The sequence below is a fragment of the Xiphophorus maculatus genome, chromosome 13 (assembly GCF_002775205.1).
Source record: "Xiphophorus maculatus strain JP 163 A chromosome 13, X_maculatus-5.0-male, whole genome shotgun sequence".
Taxonomy (NCBI): domain Eukaryota; kingdom Metazoa; phylum Chordata; class Actinopteri; order Cyprinodontiformes; family Poeciliidae; genus Xiphophorus; species Xiphophorus maculatus.
In genome coordinates, this window is record NC_036455.1 from 15,168,054 (window position 1) to 15,189,063 (window position 21,010).

The following is a 21,010-nucleotide window of genomic DNA, read 5'->3' on the forward strand; positions in this document are numbered from 1 at the left end:
GGAAACATTAATAATCTCTTCATGACTCATTTGTCTTGATTTTAATCAGCGGGTCAATTTGACCCAGAACACTATATGTGTCTCAAGTTCAATTATAAAGATCACTTCTTGAAAAAAATTCAAAATGTAATATAAAAGAATTTACAAAAGATCCATTTCAAGGATAATTATTGTTTTTTGTGTAGGTTTTTTCAGTGGTTAGGGTTAAATGTAAATTACATTTTTTATGTCCAAATGAGTAAATGAGTAAGTTGTCATCATTGATCCTTAATTTGTTAGAAATAAAAAACATCATTGCACAAATATTGATTGAAATGGTTAGTATTGGAGTTAATAGTCAAATCCAAAAGTGTTTTGGAGGAATTATTTGGTTTCCGAAACTATTTCATGATTAAAGACTCAACGGGTCAAACTGACCCACGAACATTATTGCTGCACCCCAGAGACCAACATAACAGGAGGGTTAATTATTAACAATAATATTAGATACGTCGTAATAAAAATGCCGTAGAATATTAAAATTAATTCTTTATTATTTAATTATTAAATGTGTCACTAATTTATTAAGATAGAAATACAGAAATAATAGATCCAATATAGAATTAATTATATGTGCCACAAATAAATGTTTTGATTTAATTTTTAAAACTGCATATAAATATTTAATGATTTAATAATTTTTCATAAATTCATTTAAACTGTCAACTTCACTCATCAGACTCAGTGGGCGGGATCAGAGCATCTTCTACAGAGACCCTGGCGTCTGATTGGCTGCTTTTAAAGAGACCCTGGCGTCTGATTGGCTGCTTTTAAAGAGACCCTGGCGTCTGATTGGCTGCTTCAAACAGCAAGCTAAGACCTAAATCCAAGTAGTTTGTCCTCCTGCATAAAACAATGATAAAATAGTTCAGCATTTAGTTAATATATATGCTGATATTTATATTAACTATATTAGCTCATCCAAAACCTTTTTTGGGTGAGTTTGTGGTAAATAAATAACACCAATTTAATTGTCAATGTCAAATTTATTTATATAGCACTTTGAAAACAGGCATAAAACTGCACCAAAGTGCTGTACAAGACTGACAATAACACAAATGAATAAAAACAGAGTTTCAAAACACTAGTTCAATTAAATGCTAAGGAATAAAAATGAGTTTTAAGAAGCGATTTAAAATGATCCAGGCTGTTTGCAGATCTAATTTGGAAAGGAAGATTGTTCCATAGAAGAGGAGCAACAACAGAAAAAGCCCGATCTCCTTTCCTCTGAAGTCAGGTCCGAGGAACTGTCAGTAACAGCTGATTATTTAGACTTAGACTGACTTTATTATCATCTTGCATGCACAGGGTGAATACAGAACGAAATTTCGTTGCATACGGCTCAGGACAATGTTTTGAGGTTCCAATGTTGTGAGGTTACTCCAGAATAAAATAAAATACAGTATAAAATATGAATATAAATATGAATATAGAATATAAAGTGCAGGACTGACAGTAAAATAGAAGTTATTTAGCTCTGTACATGTGCAAGGTATAAAGTGGAGACCAGTTTTTAAGTGCAGTCCAGTTAAGAGTTCAGCAGTCTGATGGCAAGTGGGAAAAAGCTGTTTCAGAACCTGGTGGACCTGCACCGGATGCTGCAGAACCTCTTTCCAGAGGGCAGCAGGGAGAACAGTCCATGGTGGGGGTGCGAGGGGTCACTGATGATGTTTCGGCCTCAGGACACGCAGCGCTGGGATGAAATGTCCTGAATGGAGGGAAGGGGGGCCCCTTTGATCCTCTCTGCTGTCCGCACCACTCTCCTCACGTTCTTCCAGTCGGAGGCGCTGCAGCCTCCACACCACACAGAGAGGCAGCTGGTCAGAATGCTCTCTATGGTGCTTCTGTAGAACGTCTTGAGGATGGGCGGGGGCAGGTGTGCTCTTCTCATCCTCCGCAGGAAGTACAAGCGTTTCTGTGCCCTCTTGACCAGAGACGTGGTGTTCACAGTCCAGGTGAGGTCGTTTGTGATGTGCACCCCCAGGAATTTGGTGCTGCTGACCACCTCCACAGCCGAGCTGTTGATGAGCAGTGGAGCGTGGCTGGACCGGTTCTTCCTGAAGTCGACGATCATCTCCTTCGTCTTGTCAACGTTCAGGATCAGGCTGTTGTCTCTGCACCAGTCCACCAGCTGCTCCACCTCCTCTCTGTAGTCCAGGTCGTTGTCGTCTCTGATGAGGCCCACCACCGTTGTGTCGTCTGCGAACTTCACGATGTGGTTGGTGGCGAACCTGGGGACGCAGTCGTGTGTCATCAGAGTGAACAGCAGAGGGCTCAGGACGCAGCCCTGAGGGGAGCCTGTGCTGAGGGTGATGACATCGGAGGTGTGTTGTCCGATCCGGACTGACTGAGGTCTGTCGGTGAGGAAGTCTAGCAGCCAGTTGCGCAGGGGGGTGCTGAAGCCCAGGTGTCCCAGTTTTCCTGCCAGATGCTGTGGGATGATTGTGTTGAACGCTGAGCTGAAGTCCAGGAACAACATCCGCACATGAGTGTTCTTCTCCTCCAGGTGAGCCAGGCTCAGGTGTAGGGCGGAGGAGATGGCGTCCTCAGTGGAGCGGTTTCGGCGGTAGGCAAACTGGAACGGGTCGAATGTGGAGGGGAGTCTGGAGACGATGTGTTCTTTTACCAGCCTTTCAAAGCACTTCATCATGATGGGAGTCAGTGCCACAGGCCGGTAATCGTTGAAAGAGGTGACTTGAGGTTTCTTTGGCACCGGAATAACCCTAATTTGAACGTAGGGTTCTGGACACAGACTGAAATTTTAAAAGGTCCAGAAGATAAGGGGGAGCTAATCCATTTAAAACTTTATAAGTTAAAGTAATTATGTTGTACAAGTTATTTTTACACTTTTCAGGACAGATATTGCCCTCAAAGCCACAGCAGACTGGGAACAAGACTTTCTGAAGTCTTTGAAGCAGCCAATCAGATGTCAGGGTCTCTATAGAAACCATTTTAATGGTGGGTGCTGTGGTGGCGCAGCGGGTTAGCACTCCCCACGTTTGGAGGCCTTGGTCCTCGACGCGGACGTCGCGGGTTCGACTCCCGGTCCCGACGACCTTTGCCGCATGTCTTCCTCACCCTCCTTCCTGTCTGCCTGCTGTGGAAGAGATACGAGCCGCTAGCGCCGCAAAAACTCTTCGGAGAAAAAAAAAGGAAAAAAAAAAAGAAACCGTTTTAATCCCGCCCACTGAGTCTGATGGTTGAATGTTAATCTTTGAATTAATTCGTTGTGTTCTTCAGCACAGGAACAATAAATATTGTAAGAATTATTTAATCAGTTATTTATTTATTGCATTTTGGCACTACAGCACTTCAAGAATTTATTTGATGTCAGTCACACGTATCAAAGTGTGGAGGCGGAGCTAGCACACTTTAAACCAATCAGACACTCGGTTTAAAAGGCGTAGACTCAATGGCTAATTAGAAATTGATCACTTCATAAATTCCAGTCATATTTAAATATTTCCAGACTGAAAAGGTTTTGCTTAAGAAAAACTGACTCGTTTAAATAGAAATAGATTTTTAAAATTCCTTGAATGAATTTATTGTTTTTACCAACCAGCCTTTTAAGGGATCAGGTGAGTTTAAGAGGCGGTTGTGTGGAGTCGTCCTCAGCAGTCAGTGTTTTCCAGTGAGGCGAATCAGGGAGAAATCTTGAGAGTTTTCCGTCCCACGGCGTGAAGCGCGTCAGGTTGCTGAACTTCCTGTTTGCTGCAGGATGTGAGGATGATGAGTTCTGGGAAACCGACTCAGCACACAGCAGAGGTGGAGGCAGACCTGGAGAAAGCAGAGGGAATGATCCGCTTGCTCTTCAATGACGTCCAGCTGCTGAAAGATGGACGCCACCTGCAGGCCGAACAGATGTATCGCAGGTAAATGCTGTTTCTGACGGACCTGAAGGCTGCAGCATTTCATCCTGCGCTGCTCCTGCTGCCAGCTGATGGAGAGTTTTACTGAAATTCTTCCTTCAAGACATTGATGTGATCATTTCTGGGCTCTTTTAGAGTCTATCGTCTCCATGAGAGGCTCGTAAACGTCCGCAGTGAGTACAACCTGCGGCTGAAGTCAGGCGTGACCACCGCCCAGATCCCCATGACCCAGATCCCCATGACCCAGATCCCCATGACCCAGATCCCAGTTCAGGTCCACTCCCAGGTCCAGCAGCAGTCCTCCAGGGTGCGTCCGGAGCTGGACGAGGTCACGCTGCGCTACGTGCTGGACCTGCTGGGCTGGGTGGAGGACAACCAGAAGCGGGTGGAGGAGGGCGAGTGGGGCTCCGACCTGCCCAACGTGGAGACGCAGCTGGGCAGCCACCGGGGCCTGCACCAGTCCGTGGAGGAGTTTCGCTCCAAGATCGAGAGGGCGAAGGCCGACGAGGTACGGCGGACAGAGACCTGCTGAGGACTGATGGTGAGGAAGAGGAAGAGGAGTCTTCATCTCGTTGTTTCTGACTCCGCAGGGTCAGATTTCTCCGGCCAGTAAGGCTGCGTACCGGGAATATCTGGGAAAACTGGAGCTGCAGTACGGAAAGCTGCTGGTGAGCAACACAACAAGCACTTCCTGTCTGCCTCCCAGCGTTTCCACCATCACAAACCCTCTTCCTCTCTGCAGAGCGCCTCTAAGGCTCGCCTGCGCCACCTGGTGGAGCTGCACGCCTTCGTCAGCGCAGCCACCAAGGAGCTGATGTGGCTGAACGAGAAAGAGGAGGAAGAGATCAACTACGACTGGAGCGACAAGAACTCCAACATGGCTTCCAAGAAGGAAAGCTACTCGGTAAGCGTTTGGCGCCTACGTGCGGCCCGCCGCGTGGCGCTGCGGCCATAAGAACCCGGCTGTTTGTCTGCTGCAGGGCCTGATGCGAGAGCTGGAGCTGCGGGAGAAGAAGGTGAACGGCGTCCAGGCCTCTGGAGACAAGCTTCTGCGGGACGGACACCCGGCCAGGCCGACCATCGAGGTGAGACGCAGTGCCGCACAGCGAGCGGCGATGTAGAGAAATCGACTGAAACACGGTTTCCCTCCGCAGGCGTTCACTGCGGCGCTGCAGACGCAGTGGAGCTGGCTGCTGCAGCTCTGCTGCTGCATCGAGACACACCTGAAGGAGAACACCGCCTACTTCCAGGTATACTGGTCATCCTGAGGTCATCCTGAGGTCAGATTGAGGTCAGTCTGCTCCTTCAGCTCCAAACTCTTCCTGCAGTTTTTTGCCGACGTGAAGGAGGCTGAGGAGAGGCTGAGGAAGATGCAGGAAGTGATGAAGAGGAAGTACATCTGCGACCGCTCCGTCACGGTGACTCGGCTGGAGGACCTGCTGCAGGACGCCGCTGTGAGTCCATCGGCTTCAGCTCCATCTGAGAATCAAACATGTTTTTATTGTTTTGATGCTTTTATTCTGGAGTTCTTCATGACGCTTTCACTGCCGGACGTCGGGTCCACTTTGGGTTTTAGTTCGGCCGCTCAGTGTGTTCCATTGTTGTGCGACGTATCGGTACCGTCTGGTTGTCCGATAAGGTCGCTCCAATATGAAGGTCTGGGCTTATGTCCATATCGATATTGCTGCCGATAACCGATATGTACCGATATCGTATTCCTTATGTCACCATTGCATCTGTGCTTCAGTTAAACTCCCATAATGCTTTGCTGCATCACCATCTCTGTCACATAGCAACCCGATATCTCAGGCGTCCCTAAAATCTATAATATTGATAAATATCGGCCATAAAGGCAATAATAATATTGGATATCGGCTCTGTAACTGGATCAGAACCGGTTCTGTTCAGCAGCATATCGGTTCTGGATCCCGACCCGTTTCTCTTCCAGGACGAGAAGGAGCAGCTGGCCGAGTTTCAAACCCACCTGGAGGGTCTGAAGCGCCGGGCCAAGACCGTGGTCCAGTTAAAGCCCAGGAACCCGGCCAGCGCCACCAAGGGGAAGCTGCCGGTCCAGGCCGTCTGCGACTTCAAGCAGATGGAGGTGAGCAGCCCGTCTGGCCCGGTTCTGACCCGTTCTCTGACCCCGTTCTGACCCGGTTCTGGTCCTCCTGCAGATCACGGTCCACAGAGGAGACGAGTGCGCTCTGCTCAGCAACTCCCAGCCGTTCAGCTGGCGGGTTCTGAACGACCGCGGCAGCGAGGCGGCGGTCCCGTCCGTCTGCTTCCTGGTTCCGCCCACCAATAAGGACGCGGTGAACAGCGTCGCCGGGTAAGACCGGCCGGGGGTCAGGGGTCGGGGGTCGGGGGAGGGTCGGCCCTCAAACTGCAACTTCATGTTTGATAAAAATTAAAAATTTTGTTTCAATTTGGCCAGATTACAGAAAGAATGCCTCGTTTGGCCTCATGATAAAACCTTTGGAGCCCAACAGGTCCGGTCCGGTCCAAACCCGCTCTAACCCGCCCTGTCCCCCAGGCTGGACGGGAACCTGCAGCGCCTGCTGGCCATGTGGCAGACCCTGTTTGTGGACCTGAAGAGCCTGCTGTCCTGGCAGTACCTGATGAGGGACGTCCACATCATCAACTCCTGGAACGTCACCATGGTAACAGCACCGCCGCAGGAGGCGGAGCTTCCTCCGCTAGTTCAACTGTCTACGTGGTGATGAGAAGATTTAGGAGTTAAATTAACTCTGGTTTGGATAAATGTTACCTTTAAAGAAAACGAGTTTGAATTGAATCAAACTGAGAAAATAAGAAGAAATCAGAATTAGATTGTCTCAGTTCCAACATTTCCAATGAATTTATTGTCTCTATAATAAATAATAAAGCCGCAGCTCTGGATCAATGAACCTGATGATTTCTGATGATTCATTAGTTCCTCCTGCATCGGCTCAGTGAGCATCACGGCTAATGCTCTCTGAGCTGATCAATAATCACTTTGATTATTTTAAATGACTTTAATCATCACTAGTTTCCTGTTTGGAAGCTGAACCCATTTAAATGTTAGGAGGTTAAAGCTAAACTCTGGGCCACGGTCCGAAGTGGCAAAATTTTCCCATAGGCTTTGACACCGGCGTGTTCTGCCACTATGCCTAAGTGGCTGCAAGAGCTAGTTTGCCACCTCGGTATTCCTTTGAATGGGCCATTTGGGCGCTTTTGGAGCCATATGGGTGCAGATGCAGTTCATGCAAAATCCCCTGGATGGAGCTCTTGTATTAGGAATAGAATCATGTCAGATTTTCACTTTCAGCTCAGAGGGCCTGCCACCTGGGTGTTCCGACCGGTGATCCTAGGTGGCAAAGTGGGTTAGCTGGGTCTGCTAAGTGTCTGAGTGCTGGTGGTTCATGGGTAGTGTGGTCCACGGGCATTGTGGGGGATGGGGAGGCCTGCCACTTGGGTATTCTGACCGGTGTTCCTTCATGGCAAAGTGGCTTAGCTGGGTGTGCTAAGTGTCTGAGTGCTGGTGGTTCATGGGTAGTGTGGTCCCTGGCTAGTGTGGGGGAGGGGAGGCCTGCCACCTGGGTGTTCTGACCGGTGTTCCCTTGTGGCAAAGTGGCTTAGCTTTGTTTGCTAAGTGTCTGAGTGCTGGTGGTTCATGGGTACTACTCTGGAGGTCCATGGGGGTGGTTCATGTGTCCTCCATGCGGGGTTATGGTGCTCCATTCCTGGGTACTTGAGCTCCATGATGTGCCCTAGTTCTCTGGAGGTCCAAGTGTTCAGTGAAGATGTACCCTGGTTCTCTGGAGGTCCATGGGGGTGGTTCATGGGTACTACTCTGGAGGTCCAAGGGGTGGCTCATCCAACCTCCATGCGGGGTTATGGTGCTCCATTCCTGGGTACTTGAGCACCATGATGTGCCCTGGTTCTCTGGAGGTCCAAGTACTTAAGCTCCATGAGTCCCCCTGGTTCTCTGGAGGTCCAGGGGCTGTTTCATCCAACCTCCATGCGGGGTTATGGTGCTCCATTCCTGGGTACTTGAGCTCCATGATGTGCCCTGGTTCTCTGGAGGTCCAAGTACTTGAGCTCCATGAGTCCCCCTGGTTCTCTGGAGGTCCATGGGGGTGGTTCATCTGCCCTCCATGTGGGCTTTCAGTGCCCTAGCCCTGGGTAAATGAGCTCCATGAGTCCCCCCTGGTTGTCTGGAGGTCCAAGGTGTCTGTCTCCCAACCTCCATGCGGGGTTATGGTACTCCATTCCTGGGTACTTTAGCTCCATGAGTCCCCCTGGTTCTCTGGAGGTCCATGGGGTCTGTCTCCCAACCTCCATGCGGGGTTATGGTGCTCCATTCCTGGGTACAGAAGCTCCATGAGTCCCCCCTGGTTGTCTGGAGGTCCAAGGGGTCTGTCTCCCAACCTCCATGCGGGGTGATGGTGCTCCATTCCTTGGCAAAGCCCCCCCAGAGCAGGGGGTCATCAGAGGAGGTTGTGCCTGGTTTCGTTTATTCTTCCAAGTGTGTGTGATGACCCGAGCCCACCTTTGGCCCAATAAATGCGCGGGACCCCCTCTTAAAGCCCCCGTGAATGTTGGTTCCCATTTGGCATCAATGCATTTGAAAGTGATACCCGGATGGCAAGTCCTGTAGCTCAGCGTCCCAAGCTGGTATCGATCCAGGCTCTGCCGGGTGGGAGGCAAGCTTCTTAACCATTGTGCCACGGGGGAGTGAAGGTCGGTCCGCCCAAACGGCACGGTATTTGTGGTTCGACTGCCCCCCCGGAAAGGCAGAAGGAAATCTCTGCTGAGAAAAGGCACCGACAATGCACCAATCACTTAACTGCTATTTGGGCATACTCCTTTATGTTCCTAGATGGCAAAAGGAGGTCGGCGTCCCAAGCTGGGTTCGAACCAGGCTCTCCCGGGTTGTAGGCACCACCATTGTGCCACAGGGAAGCCAGGGTCAGTGTGCCCAGATGGCAGAGCATTTATAGTGAAATGTGGCAAGCCCCAATGGTGCCGAATACCCATTTGGCAAGCCCATGTTCACAAAGGGAGCCTTACCAGGGGCGCGAGACTCTGGGCCATGCGTACTGGTGGGTGTAGTCCGTGTAGGGGTGCTTAAGTGTGGGGTACCCATGTTCGAACGGTCCTTAAGTGTTGGTCCCCAAAGTGGCAACTCTCCCATTGACATAAACACCCAGGTGGCAAGCCCCATGTTCACGAATACCCAGGTGGCAAGCCCCATGTACTCGAATACCCAGGTGGCAACCCTCCCATTGACATAAACACCCAGGTGGCAAGCCATGTCCACAAAGGGAGCCTTACCAGGGGCACGAGACTCTGGGCCGTGCGGACTGGTGGGTGTAGTCCGCGTAGGGGTGCTTAAGTGTGGGGTACCCAGGTTCAAAGGGTGCTTAAGTGTGGGTCCCCAAAGTGGCAAGACCCCCATAGTCCTAAACACCCATTTGGCTTAAGTCTGGGTGCCCAGGTTCGGACAGTGCTTAACCCTTGGTCCCCCAAGTGGCAACACCCCCATTGCCATAAACACCCATTTGGCAAGTGTGGGTGCCCAGGTTCGAATGGTGCTTAAGTGTTGGTCCCCCAAGTGGCAACACCCCCGTGGTCATATACCCCCATTTGGCAAGTTTGGGTACCCAGGTTCGGACGGTGCTTAACCCTTGGTCCCCCAAGTGGCAAGCCCCATGTTCACGAATACCCAAGTGGCAACCCCCCATGTTCACGAATACCCAGGTGGCAAGCCCCCATTGTCATAAACACCCAATTGGCAAGCCCCAATGGAGTGAAATGTGACAAAGTGTCAGTTGTATGGGTAGAAATACCCAAGTGGCAACACCCCCATTGATGGAATACCCATGTGGCAAGTTCGGGTCCAATACCCAAGTGGCAGTTTTCCCCATTGAGAGAAACACCGAGATGGCAACGATGCCATCTGGTGGCAAAAACACGTTACTACAGCGAATGTTGCCACGAGGGAGGAAAAACCATGATTTTTGTGAAAAGTTTGTCCTGTTTGGGGGTCTCTGACGGGGAGACCGGGGGTCTTAAAAATCGGTAGGGTGGGTCATAGGGGTAACGAGGGATGACCGGATTTTTAGAGAGTGACCCCGTAACCCTACGACCTAGGGTTAGCCCTCCAGAATTTTTAGAAAAAGGCCCTTTTTTCCCCCCAAATGTACACTTTTTTGGCCCTGGCCCTAAATAGGGTGACTGTTAGCATCCCTAACTGGTGTGGAACTGGTCCAGCTGGGGATGCTAACGGATGCTAGCTGTGGATGCTAACGGATGCTAGCTGGGGATGCTAACAGATGCTGTGTTTCCTCCAGTTTAAGACTCTGCGGGTGGACGAGTACCGGCTGGCGCTCCGGAACCTGGAGCAGCACTACCAGGACTTCCTGCGGGACAGTCCGGACTCGCAGATGTTCGGGGCGGAGGACCGGATGCAGGTGGAGTCCAGCTACAACCGGGCCAGCCAGCACTACCAGACCATGGTCACCGCCGCAGAGCAAGGTCCGTTCAGTTCCCTTCATCATCATCATCATCATCATCATCATCATCATCATCATCATCATCATTTCTGGTGAACATGTTGGTTACCTGACAGTGAAATGCTTGTTGGCTTCCTGTTGCAGGCTTCGTCCTGCCCAGAGCAGGTAAGGCAGCGGCAGCTTCTGATTGGCTGAGCAGGAATGAATGCGCTCCGTCGCCTGTTGCGGCATTTCATGCATCAAATCGCTGATATTAATAACCTTCACTGATTTAATTCACCCTAACATCACTGATCAGGTTTTATTGTCTGCATGTTTTACAGCAGCTGATTATTATCTATAATCAATAACTCTGTAATAACTGGAAGATAAACTCTTCTGAACTTCTGTTAATGTGTCACTAACATGAAGGATGAAAAACCTGAAATGAAGAAACAGAGAGAAAGGACCAGCTGCAGCCCGGGGAATGGGGCGGGGCGTGTCTGTGGGCGGGGCCAGCTAGTGGGCAGGGTTTGACATCCACCTCAAAGCGTTTTGATTGGATAATCCTCCTTGGCTCCAGATGTCTGGTTGGTTCCCCCAGCAGCCACGGCGCTCAGCCAGACTCCATGTTGGTTCGTTTAGGGATTTTCAGCAAATTGTTTGGTCAAAAGATGCAAACAGAGAGACTCAAAAATCAATAAAAATTTATGCATCAATTGGAAATACATGATCAATTATTTCTCCATACATTAAATAATAATAACAAATGTCTAATTTCCAATTTAAAACTAAATTCACTACATAAGTCTTTCTCAAACTGTGGTCCCAGGACCACTAGTGGTCCGCAGGCGCCTCCTAGTGGTCCAGATGGTACTGCATGTAAACCAGTGTTTATTGGGATGAGGTGAGCTTACAGTTAGCTTACCAAAGGATTGGGTTTAAAATCACCAATAGATAAATGGCTGAAGGCTAAAGAGAAAACCTGAAGAGACCGATGGACGGTTTCTCAGGATGCAGTGCAGACATAGATCTGCAGACATAGATCTGCAAACATGCAGCTGTGCTGAATGCCGTATGACAGCGCTGCACCCCACGCTGACCAACTGCATCTTAGCACCTGAAATAAAATGAATTATGTTGGACTGTCTACTGGTGAAAGAAAATGTTTTTGCCAAAGCAACTCAAATCTATGTTGCTTTTTTATGCTTTGAAATTACAAATAAAATGTTATTAATGCACCAAACAGTTGCACTGAAGGACTTTTTTGATGTGTTTCCTATAATTGGAAAGATTAGAATCCACACTTTCAGAATCTGTAAATAACTCAAAACACCGAACCGTGGTTTTATCCTGGCAGTCACATTTACCAAACAGCGCCTCCTTCAGGTTAGGAGGAACAACCACAGTGAGTTAAGATACTAAAGTTTTCATTTCAGGCTGTAGATGTTCGCATGTCGTGTTCGGTGGTCCGAGTGTTTGGTAAAGGCGGTAAGCGTCTTCAGCCTGGAAAAGTTTGAGAAACTAAAGGAATGAAAGGAGCACAGAGTGAACCCTGACATCAGGCCCCGCCCACTCTGTGGTCTGCAGCCCAGGGGACTTGGCAGTTGCAGGATAGACTTAGACTTAGACTGACTTTATTGTCATTTTGCATGTACAGGGTGAATACAGAACCAAATTTCGTTGCATACGGCTCAGAACAATGTTTTGAGCTTCCAATGTTGTGAGGTTACTCCAGAATAAAATAAAATACAGTATAAAATATGAATATAAAATATAAAGTGCAGGAATGACAGTAAAATGGAAGTTATTTAGCTCTGTACATGTGCAAGGTATGAAGTGGAGACCAGTTTTTTGAGTGCAGTCCAGTTAAGAGTTCAGCAGTCTGATGGCAAGTGGGAAAATATATATATATATATGTATATGTTGACCTCTGACCTCTCCAGAGCTCTGCTCCCCCCCTCCTGCTCAGGTGTTGTCTGTGTCTCGTGCCCCGCCCCCTCCAGGTGATCAGGACGAGTCGCTGTGTCAGACCTTCCTGACCCAGATGAAGGACCTGCGTCTGCGTCTGGAGCGCTGCGAGAACAAAACGCTGACGCGTCTGCGGCAGCCGGCCGACGGCGAGCCGCTGTGGGCCTGCGCCGCCAAGACGGCCGAGCAGATGGTACCGGCTGCTTCTGACCCGGTTCTGCTCCGGTTCTGCTCTGGTTCTGACCCGGTTCTGTGTCTGTGCAGAAGGTCCAGGCCGAGCTGGAGGGCCTGCAGAAGGAGCTCGGCGCCGTCTCTGACAAGACGGAGGCGGTTCTGGCGGGTCCGCAGCCGGCCGGCGCCGGTCCGATTCTGCGCTCCGAGCTGGACCTAACCCTGAAGAAGATGGAGGCCGTCTACGGGCTGTCTATCGTCTACCTGGACAGGTGAGGACCAGTCAGCTTTCACCATTCTCAGGCTTCCAGCATTTATCAGTTTTGAAAAACTCGGCAGATTTTTCCATTCAAATATTTTCATTTTGTCACAAACCGACAGATAAATTTATATATTTCATGTAAATGTTGAAGAACTGGTTTCTGCTCGGGTCGGGAACAGTTTTCATCTCTTATAAAGAGGCTTTCAGCCAGCTGACCAGCAGCCTGCAGAAACAGGTGTGGGAGGGGCTCCACACAGCTTCCTGTTGTTTCCTGATCTGTTTCCGGCGTTCCAGGCTGAAGACCATCGACGTTGTGATCAGGAACGCCAACGATGCCGAGGAGTCGCTGCAGAGCCTGGAGTCGCGCCTGCGGGACGTGGCCAAGGTTCCGGCGTCGGAGCCGGAGGTGGAGGAGCAGCGCGGCCAGCTGAAGGTACCGACCCGATCCGTCCAGATTCTCGCAGGCTCCGGTCTTCCCGGCGCTCCGGCTGACCGCCGCGTCTCTCCGCCCAGGCGCTGTGCGGCGAGGCCGAGGCCGACCGGGCCGTCTTCGACCGGCTGCAGGACGAGCTGCGGCGCGCGGCCGCCGTCGGCGACCGGACGAGCCGGATCCACGGCGAACGCGACGACGAGCTGGAGCGGTACCGGCGGCTGGCGGCCGGCCTGCTGGAGCGCCGGCAGAACCTGCTGGCCCAGGCGGACCTGCGGCTGCGGGAGCTGCAGCAGCTGCAGCGCCGCATGCGGAGCCACAGGGAGAGCTGCGAGTCGCTGAGCCGCTGGCTGGAAGACGTCCGGCGGAGACACCAGGACGTCCAGGACGTCGCCATCGGAGACGGAGCGGCGCTGCGGGACCGGCTGGCCCAGGAGGAGGTGGGGGGTTATGGCATGAAACGATAAATAATATGAAAGATAAATATTATTTAAAAACTCAGACAATAACCACAGAAATGCTTTTATAAATATCAATCATAGTAATATTTTTTAAAACTTTGTTTCAGAAACTCCTGGAGGAAATGAAGAAGAACCGAGACGAAGTGGAGAGTTGCTACAATAACGCCAAAGCGTACATCGACTCCATCAAGGTGAGGGTCGCTGAGCAGCTGCTGCCGTGCGGCGGAACCGGCGTTCCGGTCGGTTCTGACCCGTTTGGACTTTGTGTTCTGAAGGATTACGAGCTGCTGGTGCTGACCTACAGAGCGCTGCAGGATCCCACGTCTTCTCCTCTGAAGAAACCGCGGATGGAGACGTCCTCCGACGGCGTCATCCAGGAGGTCAGGGGGCGGGGCTTAAAGCGAGGGGGGAGGAGGCCTGCTGAGGCATTTGGGTCCAGAACCAGAACCTGATGTGTCTGTGTGTCTGCAGTACGTGTCGCTGCGGAGCCGCTACAGCGAGCTGATGACGCTCGCCGCACAGAGCCTCCACTTCGTCTCCGAGGCGCAGCGCCGCCTGGAGGCCGACCAGGTGAGCGCAGCTCCCGCCGACCAGGCCGTTTGGACCCGCGGGTCCGGCCGACGGAACCGGTTCCCGCCTCGCCGCGGCGAAACCGTCCGTCCTCTGTGTCGACCATGTAACCCGGTCGGCAAACAGGAAGCCGGTGGGTCACATGGCCGGCTGGCTCCGCCCCTTCCTGCCGGTTCTCCTTGGTTTCTAACTTTCTCTTCTGTTTGGCTCCTCTGACCTGCTGCATGGTGAATGTTCCCCCAGCACACAGGTATTTAACAACGACATCACTTCCTGTCTGTGGGGAAAGTTCAGAAATCTCAGAAATCTTTCAGATCCACTTTCATGTTATTGAAATATTGATTATTTTTTAAATCTGTAATTTCGGTTTTTATCTTCTTAGTTTACTTAAGTTTTTAGTTTTCTTTCAGAAATAAAATCTGAGCTTCCTTATGTCAGAATTATTCACTTTTTAATGTTTATAAACTTGAACAAATCCAACAAACCGTAGTGGTACCAAGAAGGTCCGGTTCAGAGCTGCTGGTTCCGACCCGGTCCGGCAGATTCCGAATGTTTCTGTGAGGAACCACGACCCCTAGTGCCGCGTTCTGCAGGAACACTTTAAACCGTGACACCAGAACCAAACAGGAAACTTTATGGTTCCTCCTCAGCTGGACCGGACCAGAACTTTGTTTCAGCGCGGAGGTCCAGAACTGAACTACAGAACTGATCGGGTTCAGAGAACTGCTCCAAAGAACTGGTCCAGTGAACTGCTCCAAAGAACTGAAACAGTGAACTGGTCCGGTGAACTGATTCAGTGAACTGGTCCGTTGAACTGGTCCGGTGAACTGGTTCAGTGAACTGGTCCGTTGAACTGGTTCAGAGAACTGGTTTGGTGAATCTGGAGGATCTGACGGTTTCTAGATGCTGAACTTCTTTGTTCCATTCAGCTCGTTCTCCTGCCTGCGTGTTGCCTTCATGTCCTCAGTCAGTGTGGGATTTCTCATTTGTTCTCCGTTTGCTGCTCAAAACCAGTTTTGTTCAAACTGCTGGGAGTTTAGTTTCAGTTTTTTTCCATGTCTGCATGATGCTGAGAACTTCCTGCTGGTTATTTTAAGCTTTTCATCAAAAGTTGATTTAAAGAGTTTTCTGTGTAAAGCAGCAACATCTCAGAGTTGGTCTGAACTGTTTGGGTTTGACATCAGGATGGTTCTGAGATGAAGGAAGAATATTTCTAAACATCCGATATCTGGAGCTTTGTGCGAAACCAAACAGAACCCTGCCGGTTTCTGGGTCTGACCCGGTACCAGAATCCGCCTGTAGGCCGACTTTCACTTTAAGGAGGAAATCCAGGAGACGATGGAGCGAGGAGAGAAACGTCTCAAGAACTCAACTCATGATTCAGAAATGAGCTGTACCAGATGCAGATCACCCACATACTGGACATGATCTGATCTTCTGTCCACCAGGGGGCAGCAGAACCGGGTTTAGAGGCAGTGGTGGAGGTACCAGGCGGTAACCGAAACGTCCAGCGGTCCAGTCATGACAGCTTCATCCTTCAACGCTTCCTGCCTGAGTCCGTGTCGAACGACCAGGAGGAACTGCGGCGTGACATTCCCACTGAAATCTGTTTGAAAAGCATCGGATCCAAGAACCGGTCCGAACCGAACCGCCGGACTCCGTTTTGAAAAGAAAAAAGTTTTTATGCTGTTCAGACGTCATAAAATATCAGAAACCAGACAAACCCAACGTTTCCATCCCTGCTCTGCTTCTGGAATAAATTATTAATCTGGATTATAGTTTATTCCCTGAACTTCCTGTTTAGTTTATGAGCAGAAAGTTGAAGATTAACTTTCATAAAACCTCTCAGCTGTAATCCTGCAGGTCTAGTTGGTTGTTTTCTGAAGCTTCAGAAAGAAAATAAGAGTTTCCAGCAATTTGATGCCAAACCCAAATGTTTTCAGACTGTAATCCTAATCTGCTGCCTGCACTCTGAGTTCACATTAACAATGAACAGCCAATGAAGGAAAACGTGGTGAAGCAAGTGAGCAAAGTGTCAGTGGAGCTGCAGTGGGTGTGCAGGATGCCGGGCCTGCCGGGCCTGCCGGGCCTCCAGGACCCACTGTGGCTCCACTGATCTTGGTTTTCTGAACAGATCCAGAGTTTTCTTCCTTAGCTTTAAACAGTTCCAAGAAGTTCTGCTGGACGGGATAAAAAGATAAAACCAGAAACTCAGTAGTTTACAGATGGTTCCTGAATGCACCGTCATCGCCCATAGGAGCTTTAAAAGGTCAAAGGTCTTTGAGTCGACCCAAAACAGCACAGCTTTAAACGCCTCGAAAAATAACTTTTCCCCCAAAGTTTAAAAGTTAGTTTACATCCTGGTGCAGTGGATGCAGCGGTTCAGCAGCTTCCACAGACGGAGCCGTCGCAGGATCGATTCCCGGCCTGCTGACCTTTGCTTCTCTCGTTACCCACTTTCCTGTCAATTCACTATCAAATAAAGAGCCAATAAAACCTTTGAGTTTTCCTTCTGATATCTTCCTCCTTACACAAGAAAACAAAATAAAGTTTCATTAGAAGAAAAGCGATTTTCTTATTTAGAGAAAAATATTGTCTCAAGATGAGAAAATAATTCCGGGGAAAAATTTCTCAATATTTGGGGTATTTTCTGGTCGTTTTTCAGATAATATTCAGATATTTTATCAGTAAGAGAAGCAAATGTTTTCTCTAAAAAAAGCATTTTTGTATATATTTAAGATATTTATTTATTTGTGAATCTTGTTCTCCCCAACCCAAAATATTCCCCATTTTGGGACCATAAATGACTAGAAAATTAATCAATTCTAGATTAAAAGATTTTCAAATTCCTCCAAAAACTTTCATATTCTGATATTTTTTTCTCTTATGAGGAAATGAGAAGCTGATGTGAAGTGGAAGGAGATATTTCCTGTAGGTGATAAAATAATGAGAAAAAGATTTCATTTATGTTTTCCTCAGAAAGAAATTATCTCATTATCTTCAGATAATTATTTAAGAAAACCGAAGAAGCAATTATCTGAAGATGATTTCATATTTGTAACTTTTCTCAGATTTGTTGATTTTTCCTGAAATAAATATCTTAAGATGACAAAATACATTGTCATTATCTTGAGTTTTATTGTGTTAAAATAAAACATCTTGAAATATTTTTATTAATATGAGGAGTGAGAAATAAACCACATTTTTTTTCTCTTTATCTGAAGATATAAAAGTATGTCATTTGTGTTGATTTTCTTTCTGGCTCAATGAAACTTGTTTAATGCCAGATTCTCTTGTTTCTTGAGAAAACCTCCTAGAAATGATTTAATGGAGGACATAAAGCCTCCGCGTGTTTCTGTAGCTGCACGTCTCTAATCTTCGTCCTCTTTGCTTCAACCCAACCAGAAAACATCCGAGCTGCTGAAAGAAGAGGAAAGGAGGAAGCTGGCTGAGGTTCAGGCCGAGTTGGACAAGCAGAAGCGGCTGGCTGAAGCTCAGGCTCAGTCGGCAGCCAGAGCGGAGCAAGAGGCGCAGGAGCTGAAGCTGCAGATGCAGCAGGAGGCCAGCAGGAGGCAGGGCGCGGCCGCCGACTCCGAGCAGCAGAAGAAAAACATCCAGCAGGAGCTGCAGCAGCTGAGGAGTCTGTCGGAGCAGGAGGCCAGGTCCAAGAGCCAGCAGCTGCAGGAGGCGCTGGACAGCCGCTCCAAGATCGAGGAGGAGATCCGCCTGGTCCGCATCCAGCTGGAGACCACCGTGAGGCAGAAAACCTCCGCCGAGTCCGAGCTGCAGAGCCTCCGGGACCGGGCTGCCGAGGCCGACACGCTCCGCAGGGCCGCTCAGGACGAGGCGGAGCGGCTCCGCAGGCAGGTGGCAGAGGAGACCCAGAAGAAGAAAACCGCAGAGGAAGAGCTGATGCGCAAAGCAGAAGCCGAGAGGGAGGCGGCCAAGCAGAAGCAGAAAGCCCTGGAGGAGCTGCAGAGGTTCAAAATGCAGGCAGAGGAGGCAGAGCGGCGCGTGAAGCAGGCCGAGGAGGAGCAGCTGAGGCAGGTCAAGGTGGTGGAGGAGGTGGCACAGCGGAGCGCCGCCACCCAAATGCAGACCAAGGCCTCGCTGTTCACCGAGAAGACCAGCCAGCTGGAGGAGTCGCTGAAGAAGGAGCAGGGCGCGGTGCTGCAGCTGCAGGAGGAAGCCGAGCGGCTCAGGAAGCTGCAGGACGAAGCCGACAGAGCCAGGCAGCGGGCGGAGCAGGAGGTGGAGACATGGAGGCAAAAAGCCAACGAGGCACTGCGCCTGCGGCTGCAGGCCGAGGAGGAAGCCCAGAAGAAGAGCCAGGCTCAGCAGGAGGCCGAGCGGCAGAAGGTGGAAGCCGAGCGAGACGCCAAGCGGAGGACCAAGGCGGAGGAGGCGGCGCTGAAGCAGAAGGACGGCGCCGAGAAGGAGCTGGAGAAGCAGCGGCAGTTCACAGAGCAGATCGCTCAGCAGAAGCTGTCCGCCGAGCAGGAGTGCATCCGCCTCAAGGCCAACTTCGAGCACGCCGACCAGCAGAGGACGCTGCTGGACAGTGAGCTGCAGCGGCTGAAGAACGAGGTCAGCGCCGCAGAGAGCCAGAGGAAACAGCTGGAGGACGAGCTGGCCAGGGTCCGCCGAGAGATGGACGCCCTGCTGCAGATGAAGGTCAAAGCTGAGCAGGAGACGCTGTCCAAGACGGAAAAGAGCAAGCAGCTGCTGGAGTCAGAGGCTCTGAAGATGAAGCGGCTGGCCGAGGAGGCGGCGCGGCTCCGAGCCGTCGCCGAGGAGGCCCAGAGGCAGCGGCAGAGGGCCGAGGAAGAGGCGGCGCGGCAGAGGGCCGAGGCAGACGAGATCCTCAAGGAGAAGCTGGCCGCCATGGACGAGGCCACGCAGGTGAAGACGCAGGCAGAGATCGCCCTGAAGGCCAAGGAGGCCGAGAACGAGAGGCTGAAGAGGAAGGCTGAGGAAGAGGCTTATCAGAGGAAGCTCCTGGAGGACCAGGCCGCCCAGCACAAGCAGCAGATCGAGGAGAAGATGAGTCAGCTGAAGGGCTCGTCCCAGTCCGAGCTGGAGAGACAGAAGACTGTGGTGGAGGAAACTCTGAGGCAGAAGACGGTGGTGGAGGAGGAGATCCGCATCATCAGGCTCAACTTTGAGAAAGCAGCGAAGGAGAAGTCCAGCCTGGAGCAGGAGCTGAAGAAGCTGAAGGACGCTGCAGAGCAGACGCAGAAGAGCAGGCTGAAGGCCGAAGAAGAGGCGGAGAAACTGAAACAACTGGCAGCAGAGGAGGAGAAGAAGAGGAAGGAAGCTGAGGAGAAGGTGAAGAGGGTCACTGCAGCAGAAGAAGAGGCGGCTCGCCAATGCAAGGCCGCTCAGCAGGAAGTGGAGCGGCTCAAGAAGAAGGCGGAGGAAGCCAATCAGCAGAGGAGCAACGCCGAGAAAGAGGCGGAGAGGCAGGTGGTCCTGGCCAAGGAGGCGGCGCAGAAATGCAGTGCTGCAGAGCAGAAGGCCCAAAACGTCCTGAGCAAGAACAAAGAGGATGTCCTCGCTCAGGAGAAGCTCAGAGACGAGTTTAACAATGCAAAGAAGCTCGCCCAAGCCGCTGACAAGGCCAAAGAGGAGGCAGAGAAAGAGGCGGCGTTGCTTCGCCAGAAAGCCCAGGAGGCAGAGAAGCAGAAAGAATCTGCAGAAGAAGAAGCCGCGAAACAGGCCAGGGCTCAACAAGATGCAGAGAGACTGAGGAAGGAGGCAGAGGAGGAGGCATCGCGGCGGGCTGCGGCCGAAGCTGCGGCGCTGCAGCAGAAGCAGCAGGCGGACGCAGACATGGCCAAACACAAGAAAGAGGCGGAGCAGGCGCTGAAGCAGAAGTCTCAGGTAGAGAAGGAGCTTTCAGCCATCAAGCTGCAGCTGGAGGAAACAGACAAGCAGAAGGAGCTTCTGGACGCTGAGCTGCAGAGAGTTAAAGGAGAAGTCAATGACGCCGTCAAACAGAAAGCGCAGGTGGAGCAAGAGCTCTCCAGAGTCAAGAATCAGATGGACGAGCTCCTCAAAGTCAAACTGAAGATCGAGGAGCAAAACCGCCTCCTCATGCAGAAAGACCAAGACAGCACTCAGAAGTTGCTCCAGGAGGAGGCCGAGAAGATGCGGCACCTGGCAGCGGAGGCCGCTCGGCTCACAGTGGAGGCCGAAGATGCTGCCAGGCAGAGGCAGGCGGCTGAGGCAGACCTCGCCGAGCAGAGAGCGCTCGCCGAGAAGATGCTGAAGGAGAAGATGCAGGCCATCCAGGAGGCCACAAGACTGAAGGCTGAAGCTGAGGAGCTGCAGAAGCTGAAGGACCGGGCCCAGGAGACGGCTAAAAAACTACAGCAGGACAAACAGCAGATCCAGCAGCGCCTCCACAAGGACACCGAAGACTTCCAGAAGTCTCTGGAAGTGGAGCGCTCCAGGCAGCTGGAAGCGTCCGCTGAGGCCGAGAAGCTGAAGCTCAGAGTCACGGAGCTCAGCGCCGCCCAGATGAAAGCCGAGGACGAGGCCAAGAAGTTCAGGAAGCAAGCCGATGAAGCCAAAGCTCGTCTGCAGGAGACCGAAAAACAGGCGACGGAAACGGTGGTGCAGAAGCTGGAGACGCAGAGGCTGCAGAGCACCAGAGAGGCCGATGATCTGAAGAAAGCCATCGCTGAGCTGGAGGACGAGAAGAAGAAGCTGAGAAAAGATGCTGAGGAGCTGCAGAAGAAAACCCAGCAGGTAGAGTT

The 21,010-nt window shown here is 50.9% G+C and overlaps 1 protein-coding gene across 3 annotated transcripts in view; it reads left to right on the forward strand.

Moving 5' to 3' along the window:
- Positions 1–21,010, forward strand: part of LOC102237135 (plectin) — a 49,470-nt gene that overhangs the window by 20,858 nt on the left and 7,602 nt on the right. For 2 of the 3 annotated variants that reach the window (XM_023345195.1, XM_023345196.1), the window contains exons 13-31: positions 3,757–3,911; positions 4,044–4,416; positions 4,499–4,576; positions 4,651–4,812; positions 4,889–4,993; positions 5,063–5,158; positions 5,237–5,362; positions 5,857–6,009; positions 6,083–6,237; positions 6,442–6,568; positions 10,244–10,427; positions 12,391–12,548; positions 12,620–12,798; positions 13,083–13,221; positions 13,302–13,658; positions 13,787–13,870; positions 13,955–14,059; positions 14,151–14,249; positions 17,655–21,002. In XM_023345195.1, coding sequence (XP_023200963.1) covers positions 3,757–3,911; positions 4,044–4,416; positions 4,499–4,576; positions 4,651–4,812; positions 4,889–4,993; positions 5,063–5,158; positions 5,237–5,362; positions 5,857–6,009; positions 6,083–6,237; positions 6,442–6,568; positions 10,244–10,427; positions 12,391–12,548; positions 12,620–12,798; positions 13,083–13,221; positions 13,302–13,658; positions 13,787–13,870; positions 13,955–14,059; positions 14,151–14,249; positions 17,655–21,002 — 6,183 coding nt within the window. Of the gene's footprint in view, positions 1–3,756; positions 3,912–4,043; positions 4,417–4,498; positions 4,577–4,650; positions 4,813–4,888; positions 4,994–5,062; positions 5,159–5,236; positions 5,363–5,856; positions 6,010–6,082; positions 6,238–6,441; positions 6,569–10,243; positions 10,428–10,549; positions 10,571–12,390; positions 12,549–12,619; positions 12,799–13,082; positions 13,222–13,301; positions 13,659–13,786; positions 13,871–13,954; positions 14,060–14,150; positions 14,250–17,654; positions 21,003–21,010 lie in introns of all 3 variants that reach the window. The other variant, XM_023345194.1, reaches the window with a different exon arrangement.